Source organism: Hypanus sabinus, unplaced genomic scaffold, assembly GCF_030144855.1.
Source record: "Hypanus sabinus isolate sHypSab1 unplaced genomic scaffold, sHypSab1.hap1 scaffold_543, whole genome shotgun sequence".
NCBI lineage: Eukaryota > Metazoa > Chordata > Chondrichthyes > Myliobatiformes > Dasyatidae > Hypanus > Hypanus sabinus.
In genome coordinates this window covers 113,809-137,936 of record NW_026781404.1, presented here as the reverse complement: position 1 = coordinate 137,936, position 24,128 = coordinate 113,809, and the positions used below count along the sequence as shown (strand labels likewise).

At 45.3% G+C, this 24,128-nt stretch overlaps 1 protein-coding gene across 1 annotated transcript in view; it reads left to right on the top strand.

Annotated features, from left to right (window-relative positions):
- Nucleotides 1-24,128, top strand: part of LOC132389351 (neuronal PAS domain-containing protein 1-like) — a 210,767-nt gene that overhangs the window by 142,362 nt on the left and 44,277 nt on the right. Inside the window, exon 4 of the mRNA XM_059961864.1 lies at nt 11,988-12,070. Coding sequence (XP_059817847.1) covers nt 11,988-12,070 — 83 coding nt within the window. The remainder of the gene's footprint in view (nt 1-11,987; nt 12,071-24,128) is intronic.

Below are 24,128 nucleotides of genomic sequence, written 5' to 3'. Positions count from 1 at the left end.
TGGACAGATACTTGGCAGATGATGTTTAATGTGAATAAGTGTGAGGTTATCCACTTTCGGAGTAAGAACAGGAAGGCAGATTATTATCGGAACGGTGTAAAGTTAGGTAAGGGAGAAATACAAAGAGATCTAGGAGTCCTTGTTCATCAGTCACTGAAGGTGAATGAGCAAGTGCAGCAGGCAGTGAAGAAGGCTAATGGAATGTTGGCCTTTATTACAAAGGGAATTGAGTACAAGAGCAAGGAAATCCGCTTGCATTTGTACAGGGCCCTGGTGAGACCACATCTGGAGTATTGTGTACAGTTTTGGTCTCCAGGGTTAAGGAAGGACATCCTGGCTGTAGAGGAAGTGCAGCGTAGATTCATAAGGTTAATTCCTGGGATGTCAGGACTGTCTTACGCAAAGAGGTTAGAGAGACTGGGCTTGTACACGCTGGAATTAAGGAGATTGAGAGGGGATCTGATTGCAACATATAAGATTATTAAGGGATTGGACAAGATAGAGGCAGGAAATATGTTCCAGATGCTGGGAGAGTCCAGTACCAAAGGGCATGGTTTGAGAATAATAGGTAGGTCATTTAGGACGGAGTTAAGGAAAAACTTCTTCTCCCAGAGAGTTGTGGGGGTCTGGAATGCACTGCCTCGGAAGACAGTGGAGGCCAATTCTCTGGATGCTTTCAAGAAGGAGCTAGATAGGTACCTTGTGGATAGGGGAATCAAGGGATATGGGGACAAGGCAGGAAACGGGTATTGATAGTAGATGATCAGCCATGATCTCAAAATGGTGGTGCAGGCTCGAAGGGCCGAATTGTCTACTTCTGCACCTATTGTCTATTATCTACTGCCCTCAGTAGAGAGCACTGACCCCCGCCCCCACCCCATCACCAGGCAACTTTGAGGCTTGGGGCCCAGTCATCACACATATAAGACAACAAGCCCATATAGAGTATCAGTAAAAATACAACCATACAAAATATACAAACCTAGAGGTTATCAAAATGTGGATAAGGATTTGAGCAGCGAAGGGTTAAGAGAGGACATCAGATGAGCTCAGATCTCCTGAGTATTAAGGCAGGCAGGGAATAAAGAAACATTGATCATGTGAAGTCAGATGGGATAAGTTAAATGTGGCATCATCATTGGCACAAGATATTGCAGGTTATTTATAGAGATACAGGGCAGAATAGGTCTTTCTGGCACTTCAAGTCATGCCACCCAGCAGTCCCTGATTTTAATCCTAGCCTAATCACGGGACAGTTTACAATGACCAACTAACCTACCGACCGGTACGCCTTTGGACTGTGGGAGGAAACCGGAGCACCCGGAGGAAACCCATGCAGTCACGGGGAGAACATACAAACTCCTTACAGACAGTGGCAGGAATTAAACATGGGTCGCCTGCACTGTAATGCTAACCATTGAAGGGCCAGTTCTGTGCTGTATTGTTCTGTGTTCTGAGAGACGCAGGACTGTTGTGAGTTTAGACAGCTGGGCGCCAAGGTTTGTCGCCAAGACGTCAGCCAATGTTGGATTGGAGAAACCGGGCTTATTGTCATTGCACAAAAAAAATCTGATGGATGTACAAGATCATGGTAAGTTTACTGAAGGTAATCCAGGGAAACTGTGAGGTTCAAAGGAGCAGAGTGCAAAGATTTAACGTTTGGAGAAAAAGGTGGAAGCTGGGGGTAGGACAATGATTTGGGAATCACTGGAATTGGCCTGGTAGAGGAAACAGGAAGGAAACTGGAATTTTCAAGGCTTCAGAGAAAGAGCAGTGTTGGTATTGTACTAGGCCGTGGTGCAGGTTCAATGGGCTGAGTGGCCTTTTCTGTGGTGGAACAGTTCTGTGATTCTAAGCATCATTGCAATAAGCTCCAGACCAGTGTATAAAAACATAAACACAAGAAAACCTGCAGATGCTGGCAATCCAAAGCAACACACACAAACGCTGGAGGAACTCAGCAGGCCAGGCACCTTCCATGGAAATGAATAAACAGTCAATATTTCAGAGCAAAACGTCGACTGTTTATTCATTCCCATAGATGCTGCACACCCTGCTGATTTCCTCCAGCATCTTGAGTGTGTGTGTGTGCGTGTGTGTGTCACTTGGTATAAAAACACGTTCCTTTCAGCTGGAGATCACTTCCTGAAGCCGAGGCAGATGGTGGCTTTCAAAGTCAGGCAGAAGATTGAAATGTTTTCAGGATTAGTGCAGTGTATACGTAAACTGACGCTGCACAAACTGTTTGCTCACTCGTATAGCACGAAAGGCCTAGATGGAGTGGACATGCAGAGGATGTTTCCAGTAGTGGGGGAGTCTAGGAACAGAGGGCACAGCCTCAGAATGGAGGGGCAGAGGTGAAGAGGAATTTCTTGAACCAGAGGATGGTGGATCTGTGGAATCCGTTGCCACATGCAGCTACGGAGGCCATGTCATTGGATATATTTAAAGAGGAAGTTGATAGGTTCTTAATTAGTAAGGGCATCAAAAGTTACAGGGAGAAGGCGGGGTTGAGAAGGAGGATAAGTCAGCCGTGATAGAATGGTGGAGTGGACCAGATGGGCCAAGTGGACTAATTCTGCTCCTGTGCCTAATGGTCTTAAGGTCTAAATTATTTCCCACAAATCTCTCCACACGTCACACTGAAACCTTGTTGACCAGGGGTTGGTTCTCCTAGTAAACCCAGAGTTAGCCTGACCACTTGTGCACAGTATGTCTCCCTCGGCCTGCAAAACCCATCCACTCCCTCAGGCCAGTTCCTCCCTTGGCTTGATTCCTGCCTCTGCCCACCCCCTCAGCACAGTTCACCCCTCGGCCTATAGTTCAAAGTTCTAAGTAAATTTATTATCAAAGTACGTGTATGTTACCATAAGGTAGTTTTGAGATTTATTTTCTTAGGGTCTTTTACAGGAAAAAAAGAACCATAGAACACTACAGCACAGTACAAGCCATTCAGCCCTCCATGTTGTGCTGACCCATATAATCATTAAAAAAAGTACTAAATCCACACTACCTCATAACCCTCTATTTTTCTTTAATACAATAAATACAATACAGAAATACAATAGAATTTTATGAAAATCTATACATAAATGGGCAAAGACTGACAGACAAGCAATGTGCTAAAGAAGAAAAACTGTGTAAATAAAAGGAATGTTTTTTAAAGAGTTCCTGAAAAATGATTCTGTAGGTGATAGAAAAAAACACAAAATTCTGGCAGAACTCAGCAGGCCAGACAGCATCTATGGGAGGAGGTAATAACGACGTTTTGGGCCGAAACCCTTCATCAGAAGTGAAGTAACATGGGATGGTCAAGGGGGGATAAGAAGTGGGGGGGAGGGATAAAGTAGAGAGCTGGGAAGTGATAGGCTGGAGGGAAATGGGCTAGGGGGAAGGTGGAGAATTTTGGGAAATAAAAGAGAACGAAAGGTAGGGCTGGGGGGAGATTATAGTGAGGGGGGAAAAAGAGAGAGAAAGAGAACCAGACTAAAATTATAGATAGGGATGGGGTAAGGGGGGGCAGGGGTATCAATGGAGGTCAGTGAGTTGGATGTTCATGCCGGCAGGAAGGAGGCTACCTAGGTGGGAGATAAGGTATTGCTCCATCGACCTACGTGATAGGTGATAGAATCAGTTCAGAATTGAGGTGAGTGAAATTATCCGTGCCTGTCCAGGAGTCGGATGGTTGTGTGGTAATAAGTGTTCCTCAACCTGGTGGAGGTTATACTTATTGTTAAAGACTCTGCAGTTCCTGTTATGATGTATTGCTGGTTTCTGGTTACTCTCTTTTTTATCGCTCTTTTGTGCAATTTTGATCAGGGTGGCTCTGCGGCCTGCAGTCATCACACAACACAAACTGAACTGAATTAAATTGAACATTGCAAAACTGTTTCAATGACTGTGGTTTAATGTCTTATATTCTCTGTTTTCTGCTCGTTTTTCGTTGTTTCTGTGATTCATTCTTTTTTTGCGCAGTGGGTGTTTGTTGTTTTTCTTTGAACGGGTTCCACGGTGTTTCTTTGTTTCGTGGCTGTCTGTGGGAAGACGAATCTCAGTGTTGTGTTCTGCGTACATACTTTGATGATAAATGTTCTTTGAATCTTTGGTGTGGGTCCTAAGGTACCATTCATTACACGTAAACACAGAGCACAGAACATAATAGCGTAGTACAGGCCCTTTGGCCCACAATATTGTGCTGACCTTGTAATCTACTCCAAGATCAATTTAAACCACTCCTTCACTGCCATTCATTTTTTTGTTTGGGGCGGCACGGTAGGGGGGTTAGCGCATCGCTTTACGGTACCAGTGACCCGGGTTCAATTCCCACTGCTGCATGTAAGGAGTTTGTCTGTTCTCTCCGGGACAGTGTGGGTTTCTTCCCACAGTCCGAAGACATACTGGCTGGTTGGGGAGTTGGCCATTGCAAATTGTCCACTGATTAGGCTCAGATTAAATTGACGGATGACTGAGGGTCACAGCTTGAAGGGCCAGTAAATAAATAAATTTTTTTTGTTCTATATCCATGTGATAGTTCTGCAAATGACAGTAAACTGGACTTCAGCTGCCCAGACCCCAGTGGAGTGAATGGTCTCTTTCACTCCGGCCTAACAGGTTAGCCTCTTACCTACCACCTGAGTGCCTGGAAAAAGAACGAAAATCAGTGAAGTGGCTGAAGCCAGCAACGGCAGGAGTGAGCTTGGAGCTGAGAATGAGGCCGGTTTGACGTGCTGTTTACTTGGATCAGTGCTGCGTTGAAAGCAGGAGACTTCTCCCCATTGCATTCAGTGAGACCTGCCAGTCAGTCAATCAGCGCGGCGTGACTGGGATGCTCAATGTCTGTTTGTTTAGTTACTTGCTGGGGATATTTAACCAGCGTCGGCTCCTTGAGCTTTCAAGGCACGTAGTCAGCAGGGGGCCCTGGGCGGCCGTTGAGAACTCCAGCGCATATCACAAACACGTCAAAACTGCAGCACGAATTAGGCTCCCAACACGAGGTGAAAGAAGGGTTGTATTTATATCATGCTTTGCACATCCTTCCCGGGACATCCCAGATCACTCTAAAGCCGAGGTACCATGCACGGTGTAGTGGTCAAGTCATCTTGTGGCACAAAGGAGGACCATTCGGCCTAATAAGTGCATGCTAGCCCTTCAGAGAATAATTCTGTTGGTCCCCTTTTCTCAACAAGTTACTCTACCTTCCGTACCTGACTGAGGTACCATTCATGTTGAATGGCCTTGCAGTGCAAATAGAGACCATTCAGCTCACTGAGTTCCTGCTAGCCCCTACAAATTATTCTGTCAATCCCCTCTTTTATACAAGTTACTCTCCCTTTTGGGAATAGAGGCAGATTGAGTAATTCTGCTTTGAAAGAGGGGCAACGTAGACAGCAATGAGCCCAGTGGCCTGTTCTCATGATTAAAAATTCCACTTAGAAATCAAGATGACCCTTCAGGCAATATTTAATGTTTTGGAAGTTGATAGACTTTGGAGGCAAGGCCTTGATTCCTTCTTGGTTACTGGGTGGCCCAGTGAACTTTGACATTGGCTCTGTGCTCTCAGTTCACCATGGCAACAGGGGGCAGAAGGTGACCTGGGCCTGAACAGCCTGACTTTCTCTGCGGAGAAAATGGGAACTGAGGAGCTTAAGACTGGTTGTGTATGATAAACAAAGATTTTAGGGGCACAGGGACACATTTATTGAAAGAGTAAATCACATTTATATTGGATATAGCCAATTAGACTCTCCCTTCCTGAATGACAACCTATCAGCTTCCTCCCATGCCCAGAATCCTCAAGGTAATAACAGATATTCTCCAGCAAGAGTAAATCACAGAGGAATTGATAGCAATTTATTTTTTTATCAGTTCTAAACATGTTAATGGGCATAAAAATATTGACAACAGGGGATCAGGACTGCAGTTTCGATAGGTTGCATGCCTCCCTGTTAGGCAATTATCCAATCGGGAAGCCGGAGTTGGTTGCTTTCTGATTGGCTATGTTGGGTGACCAATGGCAGGAGTGGGAACGGAAGGCAGCTGAGGGTGAGAGTTCGTGTAATGGCATATGGGTGGTCCAGTTATCGATCGTAACTGAATTTTCGAAGACGAACTCTGCCATCTTCATTGGGGTTGAAGTTTGTCATCAAAGCATCGGTTATAATCGATACCTGTACCTGGCTGAAAGCCAAGAAGAGTTACTTCTTCATTACCCCGGGAAAGTACTAGATCCTTTTTTAAAAACATTCTTTCCAGTGATCATCATGAATCTGAATCAGATTTAACGTCGTCGGCATACGTCATGAAATTTGTTAACTTTGCGGCTTGATGGATTTAGAGAAAAAAACTGAATTACAGTAAGTCTATATCTATAGAACTATAGAACATTACAGCACAGAAACAGGCCTTTTGGCCCTTCTTGGCTGTGCTGAACCATTTTTCTGCCTAGTCCCACTGACCTGCACCTGGACCATGTCCTTCCAAACCCCTCTCATCCATGTGCCTGTCCAAGTTTTTCTTGAATGTTAAAAGTGAGCCCGCATTCACCACTTCATCTGGCAGCTCATTCCACACTCCCACCACTCTGTGTGAAGAAGCCTCCCCTAATGTTCCCTTTAAACTTTTACCCCTTCACCCTTAACCCATGTCCTCTGGTTTTTTTCTCCCCGAGCCTCAGTGGAAAAAGTCTGCTTGCATTCACTCTATCTGTACCCATCATAGTTAAATAGTTAAAGTAAATAAGTAGTGCAAAATTGGAAATAAAAGTAGTGAGGTAGTGTTCATGGGTTCAATGTCCATTAGGAATCGGATCATTGTTCCTGAATCATTGAGTGTGTGCCTTCAGGATTCTGTACCTCCTCCCTGATGATAGCAATGAGAACAGGGCATGTCCTGGGTGATAGGGGTCCTTAATGATGGATGCTGCCTTTTGAGGCATCACTCCTTAAAGATCCCCTGAATACTACAGAGGCTAGAGCCCGTGATAGAGGTGACTAAGTTTACAACTCTCCTCAGCTTATTTCAATCCTGTGCAAGTGCTCCTACCCACACCCCATTTCCAGACAGTGATGCAGCCTGCCAGAATGCTCTCCACAGTACATCCGTAGAAGTTTTCTAATGTTTTAGGTGACAAACCAAACCTCCTCAGACTCCTAATGAAATATAGCTGCTGTCTTTCCCTCTTTATATCTAAATTGATACACTGGAATCAAGTTAGAGATATTGACATCCAGGAACCTGAAATTGCTCACTCTCTCCCCTTCTGATCTCTCTATGAAGAATGGTTGGTGTTTCCTTTCTAAGTCCGCAATCTTAGAAACTACTGAAGTTGACTCCGAGGTTGTTGCTGTGACACCACTCAACTAGCTGGTATATCTCACTCCTGTATGCCCTTTCGTCTCCATCTGAGATTCTGCCAACATGGTTATGTCATCAGCAAATTTATAGAAGGCATTTGAGCTATGCCTAGCCACACAGTCATGGGTGTAGAGAGAGTAGAGCAGTGGGCTAAGCACACACTCCTGAGGTGTGCCTGTGTTAATCGTCAGCGAGGAGATGTTCTGACCAATTCACTCAGATTGTGGTCTGGTTAGGAAGTCACAGATCCAGTTGCAGATGAACGTACAGAGGCCTGGGTTCTGTATCTTTTCTATCAGGACTGCAGGAATGATGGTGTTAAATGCCTAGTCAATACACACTATCCTTACGTAGGTATTTGTATTGTCCAGGTGATCCAAGACTGTGTGGAGAGTCATTGAGGCTGCGTCTGCTGCAGACCTATTGTGGTAATAGGCCAACTGCAGTGTGTCCACAGCACCAGTGTTGTCAGCACCACCACACAGTGTCACCCTTGGCTGGGGAATGGAGATGGGAGCTTTTGACCCAAGGCCGAGAGTTTGGGATGAGCTGTGCTGAAACGTCTACCAGTGATAGGTCATAATAGCGTGGTTTGGTTACACGCTAGTTGGTAATGCCACCTCCAAGGTCAAAAGTTCAACCCTGATCCCAGTGCTGTCTGTTTGTGTGTTCTCGAAGTTACACCCCAACCTGTTTCCTCCCAGATCAAAGATTTACTGATTGGTGGGCTAATTGGATGCTGTATATTACTATTAGTATAATAATAATAATAATAATAATAATAATAATAATAATAATAATAATAATAATAATAATAATAATTATTATTATTATTATTATTATTATTATTATTATTATTATTATTAGCATCCATTAATCCTGAGAGACCATGGATTTGCACCTTGGGAAGTTTCCAGGGCGCACAGGCCTGGGCAGGGTTGTATGGGAGACCGGCAGTTGCCCAAGCTGCAAGTCTCCCCTCTCCAGGCCACCGATGTTGTCCAAGGGAAGGGCAAGGGCCGATACAGCTTGGCACCGGTGTCGTCGCAGAGCTATGCGTGGTTAAGTGCCTTTCTCAAGGATACAACACGCCGCCTTAGCTGAGGCTCGAACTAACGACCTTCAGATCACTAGACTGACGCCTTAACCACTTGGCCACACGGCAACATCTATTAGAGTAGGCTGATGGTAAAAGAATTAACGAGAAGGTTGTAGGCATCTGCAGAAGGAAATGGGTTACAGGTCTACATGGAAACAAGAATCAAAGCATTGGGTACAGGCAATGGGATGTTATGTTGAAATTGTGTAAGACATTAGTGAGGCCTAATTTGGAGTATTATGTGCAGTTTTGGTCTCCTACCTATAGGAAAGATGTAAATAAAGTTGAAAGAGTCCGGAGAAAATTTACAAGGATGTTGCTGGGTCTGGAGGACCAGAGTTATTAGGAAAGATTATAAGGTTAGGACTTTATTCCTTGGAACATAGAAGATTGGGAGAAGATTTGATAGGGGTATGCAAAATTATGAGGGGTGTAGAGCGGGTAAATACAAGCAGGCTTTTTCCACTGAGGTTGGGTGGGACTACAACCAGAGGTCATGGGTTAAGGGTGAAAGGTGAAAAGTTTAAGGAGAACATAAGGGCAAAAGTCTTCACTCAGAGGGCCGTGAAGTGTGGAATGAGTTGCCAATGCAGGTGGTGCATGCGAGCTCGATTTCGACATTTAAGAGAAGTTTGGATAGGTACATGGATGGTAGAGGTCCTGGGGCAGGATGATGGGTGTAGGCAGTTGAAATGGTTTGGCATGGACTAGATGGGCCAAAGGGCCTGTTTCTGTGCTGTACTTTTCCATGACTCTGTGACTATAAATGGAATGGGACTGAGATGATTATTCGTTTGGGAGCTAGTATTGATCTGACGGGACGAAAAGCTCCCTGCATTGCAATAACTAAGTAATTGCATCCAGCTCCTCAATGCTGGTAGTAACACATGGTCAGCTTTGATCAATAGTTTGCAATCTGAATCAGAAAGTGCTGCATTCAAATCCCAGTTCGGGTGCATTGTGCAAAGAGCCATGCTGACGAGGTGCTGCAGAACTGAGAGAGCGCTGCACCGTTACATCTTTTACGTTCTCATTGCAACATTACACCAGAATTGCAACTGTCCTTATCAACCATGCAAAGCATCCCACGGGAAAGGCAAATTCCCTGTTACAACCTGTCAGCTGATGGAAACTCCCCCTCACAAACTTCACAAGTCACTGCCAAGACGCTGGGATGCAGAATAAAAAATTGCTGCTATAAAATTCAAGTGAGAATAAGTAAGCAATTTATCTTCTTTTAGCTCTCGTTTCTCAGCAGGTGCACAGGAAATTGCGATACAGACTACTATTTAACATAGAACATAGAACGTTTAGCACAGTACAGGCCCTTCGGCCCACAATGTTGTGCCAAGCTGTTAACCAACTCTGAGATCAATCTAACCCTTCCCTCCTACATAGCCTCCATTTTCCTATCGTCCGTACTACCAATGACTTTGAACAGGAAACCCTACAAAAGGTAGTGGATTCAGCCCACTACAACAGAGGTAAATCCCTCCCAGCCATTGAGCACATCTACAAGAAACACCATCTTGGAAAAGCAGCATCCATCATCAAAGATCCTCGCCACCCAGGCCGTGCTCTTTTCTCACTGCTGTCATCAGCAGAAGCTACAAGAGCCGCAGGACTCACACCACCAGGTACAGGAACAGTTACTACCCCTCAACACTATATACTGTACTCACTTGTTCCCACAACCAATGATCTCACTTTAAGGACTCTTTATTTCATTATCTCATGTTCTCATTATTTATTGATATTTATTTATATTTGCAATTGAACAGTTTGTTGTCTTCTGCAGTCTGGTTGATCTTTCACTGATCCTGGTATCGCTACTCTTCCACAGATTTGCTGATTATGCCCGCAGGAAAATGAATTTCAGGGTTGTCTATGGTGACGTGTGTGTACTTTGATAATGAATTTACTTTGAACTTTGAAGAGTTTCTTAAATGCCCCTAATATATCTGCCTCTAACAGCACCTCTGGCAGTGCATTCCACACACCTATGACTTTAACCCTACCTCTGATATCCCACTGCTATGTTCTTCCAAACACCTTAAAATTATGCCCGCTCATATTAGCCATTTCCCCCTGGAGAAAATATCTCTGGCTGCCCTCTCTATCTATGCCTCATCATCTTGTACACCTCTACCAAGTCAACTTTCAATCCTCCTTCACTCCAGTAAGAAAAGCCCAAGGTCTCTCGAGCTATCCTCCTACAAAGTGCTCAACAATCCAGGCAGCATCTCTGAAGCTTCCCGATCCAGGCATGTACCAGCCCCAAAACATGGCAGTAAAGGCAGGGGTCTCTCCCTAGTATCCCGGGCCAGTTTCTAGCCCTGCTTCACAGGTTATCTGGACAACTCAGTGATGAATATGGCAGTTTGCAGTCCACAAATTTGCTATTGTTATAAGTCCATAAGACCCTAAGATCTGGAAGCAGAATTAGGCCATTTGGCCCATCGTGTCTACTCCACCATTTTATCATGGCTGATCCATTTTCCCTCTCAGCCCCAATCCCCTACCTTCTCCCTGTATCCCTTCATGCCCTGACCAATCAAGAGTCTATCATCCTGTGTCTTAAACGACTTGGCCCCCACAGCACTTGTGGCAACAAAATCCACAGATGCAGCACTTTCTAGCTAAAGGAAATCCTCCTCATCTCCATTCAGCTGTGCCATCTGGTCAGACTCCCCCACCAAAGGAAGCATCCTCTCCACATCCATTCTATTGAGGCTTTTCGACATTCGATAGGTTTCAGTGAAATCACCCCTCATTCTTCTGAATTCCAGTGAGTAAAAGCCCAGAGCTATCAAACGTTCTTCCTATGACAAACCTTTTAAACCTGGAATCATTTTCATGAACCTCCTTTGAACCCTCTGCAATGTCAGCACATCCATTCTTAGATAAGGGGCCCAGCACTGCTCACAATACCCCAAGTATTGTGAAACTGGCTGCCGTCTGACACTAGTTATACTTGAGCTCTGATAAATGCGGCATCCAATAAGACGCTATATAAATGCAGCTCAAAAATTCACTGCAGATGCTGAAAATCTGAAATAAACGTGATGAGATGTTGGAAACACTCAACGGGTCGGGCAGATGGAGGATTACAAAGATGAAACAGGAATTCATCACAGCTTGGAAACTGAGGGAAAAAAGTTAGGTTAAGTTGCAGAGAGGCTGGGGGATTGATGAGTTGGATAAAGGAGAATGTATCTGATTGGGTGGGGCCACAGTTGCCATGAGGATGGCAAGAAAAATTGACATGTTGCAGGGAGTGTTAATGGGGGGGGGGGGAGGAGGAGAAAAAGTGAGCCAACATCAAAGACACTGTCACCGAAATGACAGCCATTTCTCTTCCTGCAGATGCTGCCCCACCAGCTGAGTATTTCCAGGACTTATAAAAAAAAGTTTATATAAATGTCATTTTTTAAAAATTAACCGTTTCTCCATTTGGTGCACAGGGTCCAGTCCAGTGAGGTCTGAGAACACCGGTGATTATCTCGGTACTGACGCAGTCTCATTTATGTTGCAGCAATAGGAACTCAGCAACGAAGAAGCCCCACTTCCCTGGCTATCGAACTGTTTGAACAGCACGTGGGTGGACACATCCTACAGGTAAGGAGACACCTCCAGGTGGATCTTCTCCCTTGAGAAATCTGGTTGTATCAAAGTCCTAAGTTTCTCTGATAGGACAAGGCGAGTCACTGTCGGAGGGAAGCAATCATGAAAGGTCCAGCGTCTCACTGACAATTCCTTTCTCGACTCTTCCCTGTGAAGTTCAGCCACGTCAGTTTGGTTGTCAGGCACTGAATGGTACGTTAGTGCAATTTTTAGGAAGCCTGGATCTCGTCAGACTGCAGCGCTGGGTTTCTTGCATCTCCGCACAATTCGTTTGCTTCTCAGTGTGCCAATGACGTGAGCCGCAGCAGCGCAGATCAGAGCTGAAGTTCAGGACGTGGCCCCCTTAAGGGGCAGGCACCCCTCACAAGCAGCGGCGCTGCAGGGGGTACTGAGTGGTGTGAGGGGAATGGGAGGGAAGGAGCGTGCTCTATGATGATCTGAGGGGGCAAATAGAGGCTCCCCCCATCGCTAAAGTCAAGCACTTCTCACTGGTGATGGTGTGGGGGAAAGCCCTAAGAGAGAAAGTGAATTGAATTGAATTGATTTTATTTCTTGCATCTTTCAAATACATGAGGAGTATAAATCTTTATGTTACGTCACCGTCTAAATGTGCAATTATGGTAATTTATAATAAATATTATGTACAACAGGACAGTGAATATAACATTGAAATACAGTTGTGTCAGTATGAATTAATCAGACCGATGGCCTGGTGGAAGAAGCTGTCCCGGAGCCTGTCGGTCCTGGCTTTTATGCTGCGGTGCCGTTTCCTGGATGGCAGCAGCTGGAACAGTTTGTGGTTGGGGTGACTCGGGTCCCCAATGATCCTTCAGGCCCTTTTTACACACCTGTCTTTGTAAATGTCCTGAATAGTGGGAAGTTCACGTCTACAGATGCGCTGGGCTGTCCGCACCACTCCGCAGAGTCCTGCGATTGAGGGAACCCGTTTGCCAGAAAATCCTTGTGGCCTGCTTTGGCATTGGTTTATTGGTGTCACCTAGAATACAGCACCGTACAGGCCCTTCGGCCCACAATGTGGTGCTGACCTTTTAACCTACTCCAAGATCAGTCTCACTTTTCCCTCCTACATAGCCCAATATTTTTCCATCATCCATGTGCCTATCTAAGGGTTTCTTATGTCTGCCCCTGCAATACTTTCCAAGCAGCCACCACTCTTTGAGTCACAAAGGTTACTCAGACATCCCATAAAACATAGAACAGTATAGCACAAGAACAGGCCCTCAATGTTGTGCCAAGCCCAACAGATTAGTAATCAAATGGCCAACATAACTAATCTCTTCAGCCTGCACAGAGTGCAAATCCTTCCATTTCCTACATATTTTTGTTTCTATCTAAATGTCTTTTTAAAGTCTTTGAAGTATCTGACTCTACCGCCACCCCAGGCACTGTGTTCCAAGCTCTCACCCCTCTTTGTGCAAAAAATTGACCCCTCTCATCTCCTTTCAACTTACCCCCTCTCACCTTAAGTGTGTGCCCTCTGGTATTAGAGATTTCAACCAAAATAATAATACAGTATGCTGTCTGCCGACTCTATCTATGCCTCTCATAATCTTATCAGGTCTCCCCTCAGCCTCCGCTGCTCCAGAGAAAACAACCCAAATTTGCCCCCCCCCCCCGTTGTAGCATGTGCCGTCTAATCCAGGCAGCTTCCTGGTTAACGTCTTCTTCAAAGCCTCAACGTCCTTGCTGTAATGGGGGCGACCAGAATTTATGCAATCCTAACTAAAGTTTTTTTTAAAGCTGCGACTTAACTTTCTGACTTCTGTGCTCAGTGTCTTGACTAATAAGGGCAAGCTTATCATATGATTTCTTATTCACCCCGTCAACCTGTGCAGCCACTTACAGGGAGCTATGAATGCAGACGCCAAGCTCCCTCTGCTCATCGACACTGTTAAGGGCCTTGCCTTTAACAGTGTACTGTCTCTTTACCTTTGACCTACCAAGGTACAACACATCACATTTAGCCAGGTTAAGCTCCATCAGGATCAGAATCAGGTTTATTATCACCGGCAAGTGACGTGAAATTTGTTAACTTAGCAGCAGCTGTTCAATGCAATACATAATCTAGCAGAGAAAAAATAAAATTAAAATAATAATAATAAATAAACAAGTAAATCAATTACATATATTGAATAGATTTTTTTAAATGTCAAAACAGAAATACTGTATATTTTTTTAAAAAGTGAGGTAGTGTCCAAAGATTCAGTGTCCATTTAGGAATCGATGGCAGAGGGGAAGAAGCTGTTCCTGAATCGCTGAGTGTGTGCCTTCAGGCTCCTGTACCTCCTCCCTGATGGTAATAGTGAGTAAAGGGCATGCCCTGGGTGCTGAGGGTCCTTAACAACGGACACTGCCTTTCTGAGACACCGCTCCCTGAAGATGTCCTGGGTACTTTGTAGGCTAGTACCCAAGATAGAGCTGACTAGATTTACAACCCTCTGCAGCTTCTTTCAGTCCTGTGCAGTAGCCCCACCATACCAGAGAGTGATGCAGCCTGTCAGAATGCTCTCCATGGTACATCTATAGAAGTTTTTGAGCCAATTCTCCACCCACGTCCACAACTGATCTATATCCCACTGTGTTCTTTGCCAGTCTGCTATGCTATCCACACCACCACCAATCTTTGTATCTGTTGTGTACTTAATATTTCAATAATATTTAAATAATCTGTTATATATTGTTTGATTAAGCATTCTTGTTCAGTAATTAATTACGTGCTATATGTAATAACACGTTAGTTGCATATGTCATCGTGCTACGATGTGACCCACCCATCTACACTTTCATCCAGATCATTTATATACATCACAACCTGAGGCCCAGTACAGATCCCTGCGGCCACCACTGATCACAGACCTCCAGCTCAAGTAAGCCCCTTTGACCACTGTACTCTGTGTTCTATGGCTAAGCCAGTGCTGAAACCTAATTGCCAATTCACCATGGATCCCATGCATCCCAATCTTCTGGATGAGCCTCTGGTGAGGGCCTTTGTCCTTAGCCTTAACAAAATCCATGTGGACAACATCCACAGCTCTACCTTCATCAATCATCTTCGTCATAAGTTACTCAGGCGTGACCGGCCTTGCGCCAAAGCCATGCTCGCTCTCCCTAGTTAGGTCAGGGTTTGCCCCAACACTTTCCTTCAATCACCTTAAAATGATGCCCCCTTGTATTAGACGTTTCTGCCCCTGGAAAACTGTGCTGTATCTATAAGTCTTATCATCTTGTACACCTCTATCAGCCACCTTCGCTCCAAAGAGAGAAGTACGAGCTCACCTGGGCTACTTTAGCCAGAGAGTTCGTTACCACAGGCGGCTGTGGGGGGCCACAAGGCAGAGGTTGATCGGTTATTGATTAGTCAGGGCATGAAGGGATACAAAGAGAAGGTAGGAGACTGGGGTTGAGAGGAAAGTGGATCAGACATGGTGAGATGGTGGAGCAGATTCAATAAGCCAAATGGCCAGATACTGCTTTATCTCTTATGGCCTTATGGTCTCACTTAACCTATCCTCATAAGACATGCCCTCTTATCCAGGCAGCATCCTGGTAAATCGCCTCTGCACCCTCCTCTCTAAAGCTTCCAAGTGAGAAGTTTTTGTTTTACTAGCCATCCAGTCAGGTCAGGCCATGCTTAGGTGCAGCAAAAAGGAAAATAATGCAGACTGCAGAGTTGCGGTTACAGAGAAAGTTAGTTACTGCCTGATATGAAGCATTGAAGGACCTCCATCTCTGTCTGTCCTTGGCCATCTTCTCCATTGTGTCCCAGGTGTGCTTCAGTGTGCTCATTACTGCCTCTGTGGTGTGGCACCAAGTTGTCTTTAGTCTCCCGCATTTCCTCCATATTTCAGTTCTCCAGTGAAGCACTGCCGTGATGATGGAGTCAGCCTCTCTCCTCATTACGTGCAAAATACTTCTCCATCGTTTCCTCACGGTGTCCTCTTGGTGACACTGAAAGACTAGGATGTGGTTGGAAATCATTCTCGGCTGGAAAATACGGAGGTTTTCCAGAGGCTGTTGGTACTGTTGGCCATGGCGGTTTTGAAATATGGAAGAAAATGTCGAACTCGAACGGGTCAATGACAAAGGGATGGAGACTTACAGTCTCCCCTACCCCCACCCCCCAACTTGTGGAATCTGAACTGATTCTCGCTCAGGGACAATCTAATGAGAGCAATTGATTGTGAACACAAGGAGCTTCAGATAATGACCTGCTAAACCAGAGACCATTCTCAGGTTACGTCCACACTAGACCGGATAATTTTGAGAACGCCGGTTTCGTGTAAAAACGATAGGCGTGTCCACACCAAGCGCATTTGAAAATATCTCTGTCCACATTGAAACGGAGATTTCGGCGAATCTCCTCCTCCTGCGCATGCGTAGGGCACACCTACCGAAAACAAACGACATGTTTGGTGTCGAATCTCGCTGTGAAAGACGGTGCGTGTTTGTGTAGTTACAGACTAGAAAAACTTAAACGACGGACAGCTGTTAGCTCTCGCTCAGGAGGACTTAAAAGTAAAAAAAAAAACAAATACTGGAGTGTACGGAGGCAACCGACAGGGAGTTCATGGACGGTATGACCCAGCTGATGACGAACATTGAAAAACTGACTAACTCTGTTGCATTAATAAAGCACCTTGTTAAGTGTATAAAACATGTCTGCATCAGTGTTATCTTGTATTTCCATACAATGTTGTTACACATCTATTGTCAGAGAAGTACTTGCATAAATAGGGAAACCACCTTCATACGAGCAAAGACAGAAAATAGGACAAAGTGAGAATACATATTTATTCAGTAAGTTATGGGTCAAAGTATTTGGTGAGTACATTTCTAACTCTTCTGGTTTCAGTCTCGTTGCCGTCTTTTCTGAAATTGTTAGGTTGCATTCAAGAAAACAATGAAATGGCGCGCTGCCGTCTGATAGCAGTTTCAGATTTCTCAGGTTACCCTGTCCACACTGATCTGCCCAAAAGGGATTTTCAAAATTACACACCCTGGAAAGCGTTTCTGAAAAGCTCCGGTTTCGGGGGACAAAAACGCTGTTTTAGTGTGGACGGAGGGTAAAAAACAAAGAGAAAAAGCTTTGGTTATGGATTTATCTTGTGTCGTGTGGATGTAGCCTCAGACTTGTTTGTAAGGTGCTAAGACCTACTGAAGAAGCAGTCTGTAATCTCATTATACTTAGTGTCTAGGTTGCCTCGTTTGACTGGTTTGGACCAATGGGAGTTGAAAGGAGCAAATTCACAAGGCTGGGGGTTGGGGAGGGGGCAGAAACCAGAGAATAATGTGTGTTGTAGCCCTGAATCAGAGCCGATAAAAAGGTAACACACACACACACACAAAATGCTGGAGGAACTCAGCAGGCCAGGCAGCAGCTATGGAAATCAGTGCAGTCGCCGTTTCAGGCTGAAATCTTTCAGCAGGACTGGAAAGAAAAAAGATGAGGAGTTTCAAGCCCAAGGCATCGACTGTACTCTTTTCCACAGACGCTGCCTGGCCTGCTGAGTTCCTCTGGCATTTTGTGTGTGTTGCTTCCAGCATTTCCAGCGTTCCAGATGATTTCCAGCACCTGCAGATTTTCTCTTGTTTGCCATTTAAAAGGTGTTAAAGGTGAACCAGGTGAAGCGTATCCAATGACATTGAAACATTACATTTGAATTGATAAGGAGTGGGTATAAAAGTGGACACTTTGATTGCACAGTCAGCGATAACTCTTTCGAGAGAATCACCATCGCAAGGAAGAACCCCCATGCCAGGGCCTGGGAAGCAATAGGATCAGTCCAACGGAGATCCACTATTTCGGTGTCATAAATTGGAAAAGTGTTCTGAGTGAGTAGTAGTATTCATGATTTAAGTTGTTGGCCCGGGGTCAACAGGGTTACGTTGTTGTTTATGCAGAGACAATAAAGTGAAAGCTTCAATTAATTTCCAGTTGCACAGTGAGTTTCCTGGTTCCGTTGATGAGCGTGGAATGAATACAGCTTGGCCAGGCCATTGCAGAGAGTGGAAGGTGGACTAATACATTGCAAGGGCCACAACAAGATAGGTTGGGAGGTGAGGTGTTGGTCTTTGGCACATGAAAGGTCCATTCGAGAACCCGATAACAAGCTTCATCTGAGTCTGGTGCTGCACGATTTCAAGTCTGTTTCTTCTGCACGTTGGGAGAATGGTCACCCACGGTAGTCGCAACCAGTCCATCACAGGTAAAGCTCTCCCAGCCATGAAACGCCGTCGCAGGAAAGCAGCGTTCATCATCAGGGTTACCCACCATCCAGGACATGCTCTCTTCTCGCTGCTGCCATCAGGGAGGAGGTACAGGCGCCTCAGGACCCGCACCACCAGGTTCAGGAACAGCTATTACCCATCGATCATCACGCTCTTGAACCTAACTCCACTCGATTTCAGTTGCTCCATCATTGAAATGTTTCCACAACCAATGGATTCAATCTGTCCCTGGCCCAGGCAGTCGTCCCCACAAGCTTCAAGATCGCCACCGTCGTGCCAGTGCCGAAGCATTCCACTGCCACGGGCCTGAATGACTTCCGCCCAGTTGCACTCACCCCCATCATTGCCAAGTGCTTTGAGAGGCTGGTTCTGTCACATCTGAAATCCTGTCTGCCCACTACCCTGGAGCCCCATCAATTTGCCTATCGCACCAACAGGTCAACGGAGGACGCCATCTCCACAGCATTTCACTCTGCCCTGATCCACTTGGACAGCCCCAAGCCTTACGTCAGAATGTTGTTCATTGACTTTAGTTCGGCATTCAATACTGTGATCCCCTCCAAGCTGATCGCCAAACTTTGCCAGCTTGGTATCAGCTCATCCTTCTGGAATTGGATCTTGGACTTTCTGACTAACAGACCCCAATCTGTTAAGTTGGACAACCTCTCCTCCTCCATTCTCACCCTCAAGGCTGTGGGCTGAGCCCTCTTCTGTACTCCCTTTTCACCTATGACTGCGTTCCTGTACATGGTTCTAACTCCATAATCAAGTTTGCAGATGACACCACAGTGGTTGGCCTGATCAGAGGGGACAATGAGACGGCCTACAGGGATGAGGTCCAGCACCTGGCCACGTGGTGTGCCGACAGCTACCTGGCCCTCAACACCCAGAAGACCAAGGAGATCATTGTGGACTTCAGGCATGCTAGGAGCCACACTCACATCTGCAACAGCGCCTTTATTTCCTGCAGAGCATCAAGAAAGCTCACCTCTGTCCCAGGATACTGACGGACTTTTACCACTGTACCATTGAGAGCATACTCACCAACTTCACCTCAGTGTGGTATGGCAATTATCCCGTATCGGACCACAAAGCACTCCAGCGTGTGGTGAAAACTGACCGGCGGATTATTGGTGCCCAATTGCATCTACCATAAGTGCTGCCTGGGCAGGGCGGAAAACATTATCAAGGATGCATCTCACCCTAACCATGGACTTTTTACTACAGGAGCCTCCGCTCCCACACCGGCAGGCACAGGAAGAGCTTCTTCCCTGAGGCTGTGACCCTACTGAACCTCACATCACAGTATTGCACCCATATTGTACCATCTCAGTACTTTTATATTTGTGTGCTGTAGCACTTACTTTTTATTCGCAGTTAATTTGTCAATAACACTATTCTTTGCATTTCTGGTTAGATGCTAACTGCATTTCATTTGGCTTTGTATCTGTACTCGGCACGTCAATAAAGTTGAATCTCATCTAATTCGCTTTCAAGGACTCTTCACCTCATGTTTTCAGTATTTATTGCTTATTTATTTATTATGATTATTTTTCTTTTTGAATTCACGCAGTTTGTTGTCTTCTGCACTCTGGTTGATCGCCCAAGTTGGGGCTGTCTTTCATTGATTCTGTTGTGATTATTATTCTATAAATTTATTGACCTTGCCCATGAGAAGATGAATCTCAGGGTTGTATATGGTGACATATATGTAGTTTGATAATAAATTTGCTTTGAACTTCTGAACTTAGAAACATCAGGCTCCTGAACCAACCTCAACATTGAACAGATTCCACAACCTATGGACTCTCTTTAATAGACCCCCATCTCATGTTTCTGTTTTCTTTTCATTGGTACTTTTTTTTTTATTTACTTAGTGAGATTCAACCTTTCCAGTCCAGCAACCCCCCCCCCCCCCACAACCCCTATTTAACCCTAGCAATTTACAATGACCAATTAACTTACCAAATGGTACATCTTTGGACTGTGGGAGGAAACCAGAGCACCTGGAGGAAACCGGCACAGCAGCAGTGAGAACATACAAATTCATACACACAGGCAGCGGTGGGAATTGAACCCAGGCCACTGGTACTGTAAACCGTTGTGCTAACCATTACACTATCGTGCCACCCCCTGTGTAACATTTCATTAATTCCATTTTATTTCTCTTTTCTTATAAATGCCTGCCAGAATATGAATCCCAAGGTTGCATGTGATTATGCACTTTGATAATAAACTTGCTTGGATTTTGAAGGGAGAAAGGAGAATTTTTGGGATGGGAAGCGTTCTTGATTACACTGATGGTTTTCCTGAGGCAGCAAGAAGCACAGACAAAGTCAATAATGTGAGATCAACTGGGCTACGTCCTTCCTTACTGCCTGTTACGCCAATGGCGTTTAGAATGTAGAACACAGAAATCTACAGCACATTACAGGCCCTTCGGCCCACAATGTTGTGCTGACCATGTAACCTACTCTAGAAACTGCCTAGAATATCCCTACCGCATAGCCCTCTGTTTTTCTAAGCTCCATGTACCTATCTAAGAGGCTCTTAAAAGACCTCTACCACTGCTACCGGCACCCACCACTCTCTCTGTGTGAAAAACCTACCCCAGACATCCCCTCTGCACCTACTCCCAAGCACCTTAAAATTCTGCCCCCCCCCCCACCCACACATCCTCAGACTGCGTTAGTCGTTAAATGCATTTTGCTGCCTGTTTCGGTGTTTCATGTCCATATAGCAAATAAAGTTAAACAGTTCCACAGAAACAACAGCATGGGTTTGATATAGAGCAGGGGTTCCCAGCATGTTTATGCCATTAACCCAGGTTGGGACCCCCTGATATCGAGTAAGGCTCTCTCTCTCTGCCTTGTCGCAGTTTAGGAACAGGAGTGTTAGCACACACTATTCTACCAGGTCAGAAGGTGTAGTGTTGGGACTGCAAAGCAATGGGAAATTCACAGCCAGCTGGTCGGTATCTTCAGAGAGAGAAACAGTCCATTTCAGGCTGAGAATTCTCGCAGGAGAGACGATTAAAAACTGGTTGAACTTGCAAATTTTAAGATGCCTTAAAAGAGAAGGGAGAGAGCGAGAAAGAGAGAGAAAGAGACATGGAGAAAGGAAAAGAAAGGGGATAGATAGAGAGAGACACGGAGAAAGAAAGACAGAAACAGAAAGGGTCAGAAAGAGACTGAGAGAGAGGGGTGGAGAGAGAGAGAGAGAGAGAGAGAGAGAGAAACAGAGACAGGGTCAGAAAGAGATGGTGGGGGTAGAGAGAGGGAGACATCGAGACAGAGAAACAGACGGGATCAGAAACAGAGACAGAGAGAGACATGGAGAGGGAGAAAGAGACGGGGAGAGAGGCAAGAGAGAAAGGAGAGAGACATACAGAGACAGAAAGAAAGTGAGATATGGGGAGAGAAAGAAAGAAAGACAGAAAGAGGAAAGAGAGAAATAGGCAGAAAAAAAGAAAAAAATAGGCAGAGAGAATCACACACAAAAAGAGAGCAAGCGGGGGAAAGAGAAAGAAAGGAAGGAGAGTGAGAAAGAAAGAGAGAAACAGGAGAGATGGAAACAGAGAGAAAAATAGAGAAGGGGTAGAGTAAGATGGGCAGAAATGTCATGGCTGGAAATTCCAGCAGTGAGAGCCCGAAATTTGAAGACACGGCCAACAATGATTGAAATCTCAAGGGCCAACAACTGGAGACAGGGAAGGCTTGTGGGGGCCGGAGGAAGTGGAGCTGGGGTGAGGGAAAGTTTTGAGAACGAGAACTGGTCGGCTCTGCAGGACGAGGAACTGACGCACGAGGCCACACGGTGGTGGGAAGGGTGGTGACGGGCGAATGGCGACAGGGAAATGAACTTTGAAAGGATCGGTTTTGAACGTTGCAGTAAGCCGGTGTGGAGCATCAAAAGGGGAAGGGGTTGGGGGAGGAGGTGGGAGAAAGAGCACAGATTTGCAGGCGGGGTGTGAAGTTCCTGAGATACACTGGAAGTCCATTGAGGCCTGGTCTTTTCAAAGTGAAGCCAGCTCTTGGCAGATTATACCCATTAATCCATTGTCTAACTGATAGCAGAAACTTGCAGGTTGACATTTATATGTGAGCTTCACTGAATGGAGATGGATTAGACTAATTACAGTTGGAGAGTAGTCATTATGATTGTCTTTTTAGGCTGTAGGCTAATTGCATAGAATGGCACGTGGAAATAATTTTTAAACTGTAATTCATCAGCTGCCAAGCATATCGCCTGAGTTATTGCCCAATCCATTGTCAGACTGTAGATATTATAAATGGCTCAATTCTGAAAAAAATTAACCACAATTGTATTTGAGTGGAAAAGTGAGGTACTTCCACATTATAATTTCACTTAAGCTTTTTCATTTAAAAACAAGCACACATTAGCAGTAAATTTAATTAATCCAGATCCTGTGCCATGGAACAAAGATTAAGAGGGCCAGTGTGATATTTCCCCTTTCTACATATCCAGAAAACTCAGACTCCCATTCTCCCATCACCCACTTCCTAACCCCCCACCCCTGCTCACTAACATACATTAACTCCCGGTTAAGCAGCAACTTGATGATAATGCACTCAAACGGGTCCCCCTACATACACATCTATCCAAGCACCGTGGAGGAGTTTCTAATTCCGGGCTCCTGTGTGTCGTCCCCCCCCCCCCATTCTCACCACATTCTACAGGGGTTGTATTGAGAGCATCCTGAGCAGCTGCAACATTGCCTGGTTCGGAAATTGCACCGTCTCGGATCACAAGACCCTGCAGCGGATAGTGAGGTCAGCTGAGAAGATCATCGGGGTCTCTCTTCCTGCCATCACGGACATTTACACCACACGCTGCATCCGCAAAGGAAACAGCATTACGAAGGACCCCTCGCACCCCTCATACAAACTCTTCTCCCTCCTGCCGTCTGGGAAAAGGCTCTGAAGCATTCAGGCTCTCACAAGCAGACTATGTAACAGTTTCTTCCCCCAAACTATCAGACTCCTCAATACCCAGAGTCTGGACTGACACCAACTTACTGCCCTCTACTGTGCCTATTGTCTTGTTTATTATTTATTGTAATGCCTGCACTGTTTTGTGCACTTTATGCAATCCTGGGTAGGTCTGTAGTCTAGTGAAGTTTTTTCTGTGTTGATTTTACGTAGTTTAGTGTAGTTTTTGTACTGTTTCATGTAGCACCGTGGTCCTGAAAAACGTTGTCTCGTTTTTACTGTGTACTGTACCAGCAGTTACGGTCGAAATGACAATAAAATGTGACTTGACTTGATTACCCTTTTATACTTTGAGCTCCTGTTTTTATTAAGGTGAAATGCGCTTCCAGCTGTGCTGCCAACCGCGGTATGCCTCTGGAACTCTTGGAGAGAACATACAAGCTCTTTACAGGCAGCGGCAGGAATCGAACCCAGACCGCCTGCACTGTAAACCGTTGTGCTAACCACTACACCGCCAGGCTCTGTCATTTCAGGATCATTTTTAATATGACCGGCATATGTTATGGAACTTGTTGTTGTTGTGCAGCAGTACAACACCATATCTCATAATATAAACTGTAATTTACAGTAAGAAGCTCTGTGTGTGGGGGGAGGGGTTAGCACAATGCTTTACAGAACCAGTGACCCAGGTTCAATTCCCGCCGCTGCATGTGAGGAGTTTGTACGTTCTCCCCGTGACCGTGGGGGTTTCCTCCTGGTGCTCCGGTTTCCTCCCACAGTCCAAAGACGTACCAGCTGGGAGGTTAGTTGGCCACTGTAAATTGCCCCATGATTATGCTAGGATTAAATCG